The 14,054-nt window shown below is 40.5% G+C and overlaps 1 protein-coding gene across 2 annotated transcripts in view; it reads left to right on the top strand.

The window, feature by feature from the left end:
* LOC126413497 (transmembrane protein 135-like) overlaps positions 1–14,054 on the top strand; it is a 137,887-nt gene that overhangs the window by 55,730 nt on the left and 68,103 nt on the right. For both annotated transcript variants that reach the window (XM_050083269.1, XM_050083270.1), the window contains exon 4: positions 7,257–7,411. In XM_050083269.1, coding sequence (XP_049939226.1) covers positions 7,257–7,411 — 155 coding nt within the window. The remainder of the gene's footprint in view (positions 1–7,256; positions 7,412–14,054) is intronic.

Below are 14,054 nucleotides of genomic sequence, written 5' to 3' on the forward strand. Positions count from 1 at the left end.
TTTCTACCTGGAGTTTCCATCGTTTGAGCTCTTTGCTTTCCATATTTTGAAAGGTGGTAGTATGGACCAAAACAAGAAATAAAGTCCAATAATCGTGGACTCTAAAGTACATACCTTGAGAACAGTAAGCTCCTGTTCATCTTCAGTACTATAAACACATATCCTCCGCTGAACAAGTCTGCATCTAAATCTACATCTACCTCTGCATCTACATATATACTCCGCAAACCCCTCCGCCAACCACTGTGAAGTGTATGGTAGAGGGTACGTCCCATTGTACCATAGTGCTGATAGCTCTTACGAAATGCATTTTAGAAGCCATGTTTACAGGACTTTTTGACTTTTTCCCAGGTTTTGGTCAATACTACCACCTATCAGAATATGGAAAAGAAAAGAGCTTGCGGTAGAAGAGAGTTGTTTTACAATATAAGAGATGAAGTAGTACTCATAGCTCTTAAGATATGCATTTTTGAGCCCATATTTCTTAGACTTTAGTGCTTTGATTGATAGTTCCTCTCATATCTTTGAACATTGACCATTCTTCCTGGGACACCCTCTACATGATCATTTAAAAGCAGTTGCCTCATCTCCTACAAGTGAAATGAATCACGTCTTTTTGTGTTTTATTAAGCTTGCTGTAAACAGTTGCTATGGTTTTGTTCAGTGAAAAGAGCAATTTTACAGTTTTATTATATATGTGGAGCTACTTTCTGCACAAGTCTTATCATTGTCGCATGGGATTCTTGCATTAGGTTCGTTAACACATTATTAAAAGGTATCTGTGATTCATTTACACTTGTGAACAGTTGAATCGGACATACTTGTCTTTAGCTTTCATGTGCAAAAAAAGAACACTTCTGTAGCCTTACAAATAGAAGGGTTTAACATTTTAACACATTTTGGCATCATCAGCCCTTGTACTTCCTATCTGAATGTTAGTCAGGACTCTTTTGTCAGTATTTGTATTTGAGAAACATAGTTATTTCTGGAGTCAGCATCCATGGTCAAGAATATGTGTGCGGCGGTGTCCTCATTTGGCTGGTTGGTGGTGGGCAACAGATACAAGTACAGTGGAACGGAGTACTTGCAAATTTGACACTGGCCAACAATAGCTGAATAATAATAATTACATCCACATATGTGGATGGTGTGTACTGTATAAACAACAGAAAATTGCACCTACAACCTTTGGTGTTGGGTGTGTTTACTGCCTTGGTATCTTACGAGACTGCAATTGTTTCAACTCGTCCGCATAAAGAAAAAGAATGTACCCCAAATGTAATTTGAAGTCTGACTTTGTTTTGTGTTATGTAATGTTTATCATCATTAATATGGTGGCTCAAAATAAGGAGTTACCATTTTATTGCTCAGTGGTATTTAGTGCTGAGCAGTATGCAAATCTGTACACATGGTATCAGATGCATCGTTGAAGGAAGAAATTTCTCAACTGTTCTGATTTCCTTGATGCCCTACAATATAATCCAGGTTGTATATGCTCCAGGATATTTGGGAAAAACCCAGAAATTTTTTCATCTGGGAGAAAACTGGGAAAAACCTGGGAATTTTTTAGAATTTTTCATTGTTTTAGATTTGAGTTAAATTTCTATAATTTCTAAAATTTTGACTGGTAAGAACTGATACAAATCAAAATGTGCCAAAGGCTTGGGGATGAAGACTATGGGATACTTAAGAACAATAAACTGCTGTCGATGAGTGTGATGTCACAACTGTTTACGTAAAGTTCGTTTGAGCAATTGCCCGTGGCATGTGCAGTTGAGTTGCATAGAGTCAGTACCTTCTCCCACTTCCGGCTACTTGACAAGTGGCTGTTAGCTGTATCAACAGTAGCAACAAGCTGCCATATGCTACCTGGAAAAATTTTTCTGGCACGCCCACGTTGCCAGATTGCCACATGATGCGCATGGCAGTCTGGGTTGTAGTGGGAAGGGGATTAGGCCCCTTATACACATGCGATTTCTGGCAGCACTGCTGAGCAGTGCGGCGGAAATGGTCAGCGTTCCGTAGTGCAAATAGATGGGACATGTGGTGATTTGTATGCCAGTGGCAGGGGCAACCGTGTGACCATCTGTGCACGAGTGGCTGCCCACTGTTGGCAGCGGCGTTTTCACACCTGTCTCCTTACACACGTGGCATTCCATTAGCGTATTAGTTGTTCTCACAGCACCATGAGTTTTGATATTGAGCATTTCATTTGTGAGGTAGAAATGTGCCCTACTGTTTGGGACTCGTATGTAGCGAATACAGCAACAGGATTGTGAAATGCAGAGCATGAGAAGAACTGTGCGAACTGTTTATTCCAGGATTTGCAAATGAAAAAACAGATTCCAAAAACCAAAAAGGTACGTATGTTACATTATTACATGTACAAATATTAGAAGTCCCCAGATCAAATTTTGTTCAATTGCCCACTCACTACACCTTCTTCACTTGCAAACAATTCAGCAGATTTATCTCTGATAACAGAGACTGATTTGTTCCTTGTTCTCGGCATTAAGGCTTTCTTGACTCCATTAGTCCAACGATGTTCAGAGTGGTTTCAAATGTATACCCATCTCTATGATGAATGAAATTCTGTAATATGCAGCATGCTTTTATTATATCTTAGGCCAAATAAATTGAAACATTGAGTGGACAATGGCATATTCTCCATTTGTTGCTGAGTATTCCAAATGTACTCTCTATGAAACGTCTTGCTCATTATAAACGATAATTATATACCTTTTTGATGACTGGCAAATTATGTCCACCCTAGGATCTTTGCATATATTCTGTCAAACCAAATGCTTCATCACCAACAAATGTAAATGGCTGTGGCTCTCCTCCAGCAAATATTGGTTTCGGTCTAGGAACATTCAGTTTGTTGTCTCTTATCTCACTGAATAGTGTACTGTTTTTAAAGACTTGTGAATCTGAACTTTTGCTATAAGATCCAACATCTATGTAAACAAAATTATAATTTGCATCACAAACTGCTAATAACATAGTTGAGAAAAAATGTTTGTACTTAAAGTAAAGTGAGCCACTATGCTGGGGCTTAATCAAATGCATGTGTGTACCATCTATTGCTCGTATACAATTTGGAAAATCTGCATTTGTCTGAAACCTTCTGCAATATTCAACCAGTCCTCTTCAATAAGCATTGGAAATGTAGACTCTTTCAGAACATTGCAAATATTACGACAAGTGTCCTTTACTAAGCTTGAGATGGTAGAAACTCCACATTTATATGTGTAATTTAGATCTGTGCATGTATTTCCTGATGCAAGATACCTGAAATCAAAAAAGAAATCTTTTTATTTCAGCAACTCAGTTGCAAAAAGGGTGGAAAAATGTAAGAGATTCATACACTCGAGAGCTGCAGAAACAGAAAAAGTGAAGAGTGGTTCAGTGGCAAATGCCAGAAAGAAGTAAATTTTCTTCAAGCAACTTTCGTTTTTAGTGGCTGTATGTGAAACACCTCTTGTTGACAAAGAAACAGACATTATGGCAAACGAAGAGTCAAGCACCTTTCAAGAACCATCTCGTACTATCTCAGGCTCTAGCATTCCCAAAAAGAGACTTTTAGAAAAGCAGAAATTTTTTGAAATACTTGCAGAAAGTGTTCAAAAGAAATCAAAATTAATGGAGGAAGATCCTGATAGATTATTTCTCTTTGCTACCTCATTTCAAGGCCACACCTGAAGAAAAACCATCTAATGCGAAATTCGAACTTACGAGTGTGCTGCAAAAAAACATTACAGACGGTAATGCTCATGGAAAAGTGGGTGTATCACAGGGAAATGTAAGTGGAACGCACTTTGTGGAACATGGCTCATCTGCTTCCATAGCCACTTATGAGCTGCTTCCATAGCCACTTATGAGGTACAGCTGGCTCAGTCAGCACAAAAGGCGTTGTTGGAATCACCATCTCAGTTTTCTGATACATCAGTGTACCATGATTTGTTTTAGGATTTCTACACATATTTTAATTGCTGTGGCCACCCACTTCATACATCATAGTGCCTACTGCATTGGCGTCCCACTTCACATGTATGTCCACCAGGAAAACCTACATCGTCTGTGTTGCCAAAACAAATACTTACCGGCGGCCACAACACAATACAACACAACACCAAGTCTCCACCAATGGCAGGGACCGCTACCCGTTCACGGAGCCTGCAGAACAGCTTCACCTGAGGTCTCAGCTAGCCAAGGAACTACTTTGATACACCAGGCACATAATCGCTAATAGTTCTGGCATATACATCCTCCAATGAGCTTTTTAAGGTGGCACACTGCCGGCAAAAGGCAGTTCGATGCAGCACTAGAAGGATACTGAGCTGCCACCACGGCCAGACGCCTCTTGTAGCTGGCCGATCTCTTGTAGATGGACTTGGTATAGTTGACGAACCTCTTGATATTGTAGAATTGTTTATTGTGTTCGCTCCCACTGAATAGTCTGGTCTTTTCTATTATTATTATTCATTATTTTGTATCGATTCGCAGTTGGGGTCGAGTCGGTTGTTCTTTTGGAGATTGTATTATTGTTTCATTTTGGTGAGTCCAATAAATTGTTTTCGGAGTTGTGTTTTCCGCATTTCTATTCTGCTAGTGCAGATACTTCAGTAATTTTCTTATGTAACACACATTGCTAAAATAAAATCATTTTACTTCTACTATTTGTACTTTGCAATGGTTCTGGCGTGAAATATGTGTTTTCAGCAAATGTAGTTGTTCCTAAAAGGTTGGTACTGACATCCTAAAGTACTTGAAGAACTTGGCACTGTCTTCATTTAACTCCCTATATACAGTGTAGCAATGTCTGTATATTGTATGAGTGATGCACATTGGGTGTTGCCAGTATTTACGTTTACGGCGTTGGCACCTGAATTCTCGTTTGATCAAGAAAACTAGAGCAACAGTACTTTGTCTGAGTCCGTATTATCGACTGAGTGGGATGTACATGGTGTGAGCAGACCGATTAAGCATAGCAGTACCGCTGCTAAGCAGAGCAACGAAAAAAAGACCATGGGGACTGATGCGTGCTGCTCAGCAGCACTGCTTAAAATTGCCTGTGAGTAAGAGGCCTTAGTCTACACATAAGCAGTATCTACATGTAGTGACTTTGCCGTTTCCTCTCCATTTACATGTTTCACATCAAATGAAAACAAAACAGGTATCTGGTTTGGAGCTATCAAGTGAATTAAAATACATTCACATAATTACGGAAGGCTAACATATGTTATTAGTTTGGCTTTTCTGATTTGATTTTATTTCCATGTTTTTGGCAGTCAGTTGCCTTGCAGAACAATGACGTTATTTTTGTTGGTTTGCTAAATAAATGTGGCTTTTATTGGTCTTTCCCCAGAGGCAGTCAATTTATTAGAAATGAAGTTTTGTTCCGCACTATTGGCTAGTTTCAACTGTTCACTGAATTTCAAGTGCTCATTTTCTTCTTCTGGAATATATGGCATTATGCCATAATAAAAAACAAAAAACGAGATAATACAGTACTAGTACTCCAAGAAAATTTGCATCCCGAAAACCGCAGTGAAATCTTAATATCTGGTTGGGGCCTACTTCGTTGTAAATCTGGACATATGAATGTGACTTTAAGTCGAATTATGCATTTTGGTATGGTGTACAAAATTCTGATGCTCTTGGCATATCCTATTTATTTTATGACGTCATTTAAGATCTCTTATACTATGTATGTATGAATGTATGGACTTCCTACATCATCATAGCTGCCCAAGCACAATAATGCCTGTTTTCTGGCGCTCTCTGGCAACTGTTGAAACAAAGCTATTTCTAACAGGTTGCGTTTCTTTAATCTCAGTGTGTTTGATTCTCATTGAAAACTTAACACATTGAGAAATAGCCACTTAGAAGAATTTAGAGCCCAGAAGGCCAGGCAATAATGCCATTATTTAAAATTTTAATGGTACATTTGTGTGATGTATCTTAAAGTGTAACACACACAAAAAAGACCAATATTATATGTGAAAGCTTAGCTTTTCTTGTAGCTTGTTAATCCTCAAGACTAATATTGTATGTGAAAGCTTAACTTTTCTTGTAACTACATTATGTACATTAATTTAAACCATTAACTTTCCATATATGTGTGTTCACTCTGCTTAACAGTGATGTTGCTATTGGCTGACTATGTCTCCTATGCTCTGAATATCTGCTGTCATTGGCTGGCTAGGTCATGTGACACGAGCCATGATTGGCTTACAAAAACGCATTTCGATCTTGATTTCAGTGCTCAGAAACTAACATGCTGTTTTGAATCCATACTATTGTAATACGAACAAAAATATGCAGCGTATCATAATATGAAAATATGCAGTGTAAATGTTGCTGCACATCAGAGCTTTCCGAAACTCCCCCTCCCATCCCCGGGTTTCTTCGTTCTCTGAAGTTTCACAGGATTGATATTTTTACAGTACCAAGGGAAAGCATACTGTCACATATCATGGAACAAGTGTATTTTTGATCTTGGAAGAAGTGTATTTTCACGTGGGGGAAAAAGTGCATTTTTTAACTGGGAAATCTGGGAAATTCTTTTCTTGTCTGCATATACAACCTGTACTCATAAGAAAAAAATAATGCAGAACATCTTCTCATACAATAAAATAAAGCTATGCACCTTTCTGATGATCATCTTGCTGTTGAGTCAAAGAGGTATGATACTGTGAGGCAAGGAGTAGCAGCAGATGGCGAGGAATGATTAGCTGGATTCAGTGAAACAAGTTATCTGGCTGTGGTGTACCTCACACAAGTCATCTGACAGGACAAAGTTTCTCTTGCACATCACACGTATAGAGGAGGGCCACTGCATGCACACACACTCATGCAATGAGACATGTACATCTTCAAGGGTAATATTATATTTTTATTGTAAAAGAAATTTTCCTTTTCTCCGTACTCGTAAGATGTTGAGGATCTTGATACCATACATCTAAAGAAAACAGTCATCATCATCATTATGCATAAGTGGTTACAAAAATAGGAAAGGCTTTCACTTACATGTATATGGAATAGGACCATTTATGCTCCTCTCCCCATAAGTACAAAAAGTAGAAAACTTTTTGGGAAATAACTTGACTTGAAAAGAAATTATTTGTTGTAATTAATTATGCTTCATATTAATCAACAGCGAGGAATTGGTTCGTATTATTTTGGACGATGTTATATAGCCTAAATTTTTCGCTCGGTGTTCCTGACTGATACTAATTTCTTTTGTTTTTAAGGCATCAGAGACATTATTTCGCATGGCAGTATGGCGTGGCTGGGTGAAGCCTATACCTTATGGGGAAGTGTTGATTTTTATGACGTCGGTTTCTGGCCTACTCTATTTTTATAGAAGCAATCATATAAGCCATGACTCCATCTATGGATTGTTGAGGTGAGCAACTTTTGCCTAAAGTTCAGTTTTGTTTTTGTCTGAGTGCTTGGTTTATGTAATTGGGGTAGAGTGAAAGAGATCATTTCTGCAGTAGACTTGCCACCAAATATTATTTATAAATATTGTTGGGAAGAACTGTGTTTTTCTGTGCTGACACCTTGTAGTTTGTTGTTTTCCTCTTTTCTTTTTCATGTAACGATCATGGAATAAATGAGTTTCATATTTCATAACAGTAATATGTGAGGGAATGTAAGTCATCATTATGTCATATTTATAGTCTCGTAAAAGGACTTTTGGAGTCAATATCCAACAGATTATGGGCCCAGAAAGAGATTAGTAAAGTTTCCACATTTGTACAGAGTACCTTCTGTTCAGAAATTGAAGTAAAGATCGGTAGTAACCGTGTGACATAAATTGCCATTCTTATTTGTGAGATACTATATTGCATTTATTCAGTATAATGCTATCAAATTTTTTTGTAAAGAAAAATTCAAGATTTACTTGCTGAACTATGCAAGATTTATTTGCTGAACAAACTGAACATACCTAAGATGACATTGGGTGGACAATCAGTTTAATTGTGAGAAATTGACTGGTATGGCTAACAAGTGGAAATTTATGACTGAAATGTTCCTGAAACATGAACTATTGTGGTAGCCAATTGCTGGCAGCAGTAATGATCAGAATAATGTGTGGTGTAAGGGATGAGCCAGTCAGTGGGAAAATTTTAATTTCTTTTATTAGCTCCCAGAGGTAACTTAATTTATCCATTATGGCCAAGCCACAGCCAGCAACATCGGCTGCCTGTAACAGGGTGTATACGACCCGGGACAACCAGGAGATCCGGGAAAAACCCGGGAATTTTTTCATCCGGGAGAAAACCGGGAAAAACCCGGGAATTGTTTACAATTCCGGGAATTTTTCATTGTTTTAGTTTTCAGTTAAATTTTTGTGATTTTGAGTGGTAAGAACCAATACTCTAACAAAGGATATTACTGTACCCCGCTACTGCAGAATAACACTGCAGCAACGAAACATGAAAGATAGAGGAGAAAAAAAAAGAAGTAAAATAAACTTAAGTTGCAAAGGAAATGCGCCGTATACAATAACGAAACACAGTGCTCATACAAGCGTCTGCCAACAGTAAAATGTATCAAAGACTTTTGGATGATATGCAATGTTTCATAACAACAAATTGCCTCCGATGAGCATGACGTGACAACTGTTTAAATTAGATTCCTTTGAGCAGTTGTGGGCGGGCTCTTTTGCATGCGTAGTTGAGTCGCGTATGAGTAGTACCTTCTCCCGCTTCTTGTTACAGAAGTGTGGCTTGGCGGCACTACCTAATATTGCCCTGATTCGGAAATATAGTAAATCCGGGCCTGATGCACAGAAAGTCTTAGTTATGGTGGGGAGGTGGGTCATCTCCACGTGACCTGTGTTTACGTTCAGTGATTTTGTTGTTTCCTCTTCGTTTATTGCTCTCACGTTAAATGATAAAACGGATTTTCGGGACCGGGAGTTATCAAATGAATTAAAATGCGTTTGCATAATTGTGGATGGCCAAAATATGCAAAATATGTCATTAGTTTCAGATTTTACACTCCTGGAAATGGAAAAAAGAACACATTGACACCGGTGTGTCAGACCCACCATACTTGCTCCGGACACTGCGAGAGGGCTGTACAAGCAATGATCACACGCACGGCACAGCGGACACACCAGGAACCGCGGTGTTGGCCGTCGAATGGCGCTAGCTGCGCAGCATTTGTGCACCGCCGCCGTCAGTGTCAGCCAGTTTGCCGTGGCATACGGAGCTCCATCGCAGTCTTTAACACTGGTAGCATGCCGCGACAGCATGGACGTGAACCGTATGTGCAGTTGACGGACTTTGAGCGAGGGCGTATAGTGGGCATGCGGGAGGCCGGGTGGACGTACCGCCGAATTGCTCCACACGTGGGGTGTGAGGTCTCCACAGTACATCGATGTTGTCGCCAGTGGTCGGCGGAAGGTGCACGTGCCCGTCGACCTGGGACCGGACCGCAGCGACGCACGGATGCACGCCAAGACCGTAGGATCCTACGCAGTGCCGTAGGGGACCGCACCGCCACTTCCCAGCAAATTAGGGACACTGTTGCTCCTGGGGTATCGGCGAGGACCATTCGCAACCGTCTCCATGAAGCTGGGCTACGGTCTCGCACACCGTTAGGCCGTCTTCCGCTCACGCCCCAACATCGTGCAGCCCGCCTCCAGTGGTGTCGCGACAGGCGTGACTGGAGGGACGAATGGAGACGTGTCGTCTTCAGCGATGAGAGTCGCTTCTGCCTTGGTGCCAATGATGGTCGTATGCGTGTTTGGCGCCGTGCAGGTGAGCGCCACAATCAGGACTGCATACGACCGAGGCACACATGGCCAACACCCGGCATCATGGTGTGGGGAGCGATCTCCTACACTGGCCGTACACCACTGGTGATCGTCGAGGGGACACTGAATAGTGCACGGTACATCCAAACCGTCATCGAACCCATCGTTCTACCATTCCTAGACCGGCAAGGGAACTTTCTGTTCCAACAGGACAATGCACGTCCGCATGTATCCCGTGCCACCCAACGTGCTCTAGAAGGTGTAAGTCAACTACCCTGGCCAGCAAGATCTCCGGATCTGTCCCCCATTGAGCATGTTTGGGACTGGATGAAGCGTCGTCTCACGCGGTCTGCACGTCCAGCACGAACGCTGGTCCAACTGAGGTGCCAGGTGGAAATGGCATGGCAAGCCGTTCCACAGGACTACATCCAGCATCTCTACGATCGTCTCCATGGGAGAATAGCAGCCTGCATTGCTGCGAAAGGTGGATATACACTGACTACCTACTGTGCCGACATTGTGCATGCTCTGTTGCCTGTGTCTATGTGCCTGTGGTTCTGTCAGTGTGATCATGTGATGTATCTGACCCCAGGAATGTGTCAATAAAGTTTCCCCTTCCTGGGACAATAAATTCACGGTGTTCTTATTTCAATTTCCAGGAGTGTATATCCACCTTTCTGACAGTCAAGCGTTAATCGCCTTGCAGAACAATGAAGTTATCTTTGTCGGTTTGCTAAAGAGATTTGGCTTTTATTAATCTTTTCTGTTGAGGTAGTCAGTTTATTTAAAACGAACTGTTTAATTTCACACTGTTGGCTGGTTTCAACTGTTCACTGATTTCAAGTGCACGTATGACATTACGCCATAATAAAGAACCAAACACGAGAGAATATAATACTGGTACTCCAAGAAAATTTACATCTGAATCTGGACATATGAATGTGCACTTTAAGCTGAATTATGCATTTTAGTATGGTTCACAAAATTCCGATGCTCTTGAAGTATCATTTAATGTGTTGTTTCTTTTATGACATAATGTAAGATCTTTTAATGTTTTACACATACAAACATATGGCCGTCCTGCATCATCACACGGTGACGGCTGTTATCTGGCGCTCTCTTGCAACTGCTGAAACGAACCTATTTCTAACAGGTAGCGGGAAAATATTGCGAACGGTGGTTTGAAAAGTGTTACATACATTAAAAGCAAATTTCCTTTTACGCAAGATGAACTATGTGCGAGAATGTATGATGAATTTATTAAATAACAAAGCGTTTGACTCTCATTTAAAAATCAGTTCTCTGAGGACGGTCATTTAAAAGAATTTCGAGCTTGGAAGATCTCACATTTATGTCGTTATTAAAAATTTTACTGGCACATTTGTGTGATGTATTTTAAAGTGTATCACATGCAGAAAAGATCAACATTATATGTGGAAGCTTAGCTTCTCTTCCGCTTATTAATCTTGGAGACCAGTTTTATATGTGAATGCTATGTATATTAATTTAAACCATTAACTTTTCTTATTTGTGTTTTTGTGCTACTTAAGAGTGATTTTGCTATTGGCTGAGTACATCATGTGTCCTATGCTGTCATCAGCTGGCGAGATCATGTGACATGAGTTATGAGTGGCTTACAAAAGCGCATTGGAATCTCGATTTCAATGCTTCGAAAAGTAACATGCGGTATTTGGTGGAATTCGAATTTATACCTTCGTAATACAAAAATATGCAGCCTACATATTGCTGCACATCAAAGGTGTTTCAAAACGTGTTTTTTTCACCCCCTGAGTTTCGTTTTCTAAAGTGGCGGGAAATTCTATATAAAACCATAAACATTCAAAGAATTGATGAGTTTTACAATGCCAAGGAATAGAATACGGTCACTTAACTCGGAAAAAGTGTATTTCCGCCTGGGAGAAAGTGTATTTTTAACCAGGAAATCCGGGAAAAATCTAGGAATTTTCTTTCCTTGTACACGTAGACCCAGTGTAAATTTTCTTGTCCCACGGTCTAGCAGCAGGAAATCAGCACTGAGGAAGGGCACCTTGATGACGTGCCTCCATCATGTGCTGACGAGGGTACGCTATGCACTCTGGAAAGTTCCATGCCTTCTGCACGGTTTTCTCAGTCCTGACCAATCAGGGCGGAGGAATCGGCATGGTGTCTCGAATATACCCAGCTGCCCGTCGCCGGGCCCACTCTCTTGTTTTCTTGCTCTCCTGCGAGTCGGACATGCGCCCTGTAGCAGTGAACATCTTCCACTTCTCCCGGCACTGTGGACTTAGTTTTCGCAGACACCAACCTTTGCCATACTTTACCTTCTGGCTCACCCTCACCTCCCTAGGCCTGGCTAAGTGACCCCTTTTTATCATGCTTTCACCAATAAATGGCCTTTGTCTAAATATTATGCTGATGAATTAATCACGCCCACCGCCTTCCCATCTGCCCATCCTGTACAACTGGTGTCAGAAGTGGGATCTGTTCCCGTAGCGACTTTGTCGCTACACCAAATTCTTTCCGGTAAGCCGCCGTGCACTTCGTGCATGGAATGCGCCAACTGGCCACCTCGTTTGCTCCACGCAGGCCGTGGCTGTGCCAGTAAACATACACAGGGTGCGTGCCCTGTAGCAGTGAACATCTGCTTCTGCCGGTGCTGTGGCACTGTGGACTTAGTTTTCGTGGTCACCAACCTTTGCCATACTTTACCTTCTGGCTCACCCTTGCCTCCCTAGGCCTGGCTATGTGATTCATTTTTGTCATGCTTTTGCCAATAAATGGCCTTTTTCTAAATATTATCCTGATGAATTAATCACTCTGAAATATGCTCACTATTTTTATTTACTTAAATTTGGCGTATTTCGTGACAGTACATTTTCCGTTAGATGTTTACAAGGCGATATTGGTCTTGGCTTCAGTTGTCTAGTGGAAGTATGATTCCACAATGCATCTTTGTCGGCTGCAGAAATGACCTGGTTCAATGTGTTTGCCTCATTTTTGGTGCTTCAAATACCATTTCTTCGAATGTGGTTTCTTCTTCAAGTTTATATAAAAAAAATAGTAACATAATTCATTTTTTTTTTTTTTATGTTCACTAGCAAATTATTTATGATGGTGACCTGCACATTGTTCTACCGTCAACACACACCAAGAGTTAACTGCCGACTGACTACAGTCAAAGACGACTCCAGCGTCAAAGACATTTTACACAATACACAAGCTTCCACTTGTAATCAGTCTCTTTGATATTCTTCGTCACATTTACTAATAGTAATCAATATGCTGTCACTCTCAAAAATATAAGTAAATTAACATAAGATAAGGCAAATTACAATAAAAAAATTCTGACAAAAATATAAGAAAACATTTACAATTTGGTATCGACAAATCCGGTAGAAAATAACACATCTCCCAGATCCATTACAACTGCTCCCCAGGGCTTTTGTTGTTATGAACATATACAACAACATCCCGACCACACTCAGTAATGGATCTGTATCACACAATTAGTACATTAATGATGCAGTCTTATAACCTCTTCCAAATTTGGACTCTTTGAATCTGTGGGCTTGTTAATGGCTGTTGTTGCAATGATACTTCCCCATCAATCTCATACACAAAAAATTCAAGTAAAGAAATTATTTAACATGACAAATATACATGGCATAAAACATACATGAGAAATATTCTAAAATACAGCATACAGATTGAAAATAATAGTAAGATAAAACTCCTTTGCTAGAATAAGATATCTACAACCACTTCTTTGGTCACACTGTGCCAACTGCCTCATGAACATATATACGAGGTGTGGCTAGAAAAAAACCGGCCTAGTACTGGTGAAACAATAAAACGAATGCAGTAAGGCTGAAAGTCGCGTGGCCTGTCACGTGACAAGATCGCCGTTTAACAATCAGAGCAGTGTCTGAGTTAACAGGAGTTGACTTGTTGTCCTGTCGAACAAGTTTACCGATTTTTTCAATGTTTGCATCAGTTTTTGCTGACAATGGTCTGCCAGTGCGAGTGTCATCACTGGTGTCTTCGCGGCCATCTTTAAATCGTTTAAACCACTCAAACACTTGTGTTCGCGATAAACAATCATCGCCGTACACTTGTTGTAACATTACAAACGTTTCACTTGCAGATTTTCCTAGTTTGAAACAAAATTTGATGTTAACACGCTGTTCTTTCTGTACACTCAACATTTTCTGACGCACAGACAAAATGTCAACTACTTAAAACAGACGCCACGGGCAGACTGAGTGCAGGAGGCAGATGA

The sequence above is a fragment of the Schistocerca serialis genome, chromosome 1 (assembly GCF_023864345.2).
Source record: "Schistocerca serialis cubense isolate TAMUIC-IGC-003099 chromosome 1, iqSchSeri2.2, whole genome shotgun sequence".
In the NCBI taxonomy this organism is placed as follows: Eukaryota; Metazoa; Arthropoda; class Insecta; order Orthoptera; family Acrididae; genus Schistocerca; species Schistocerca serialis.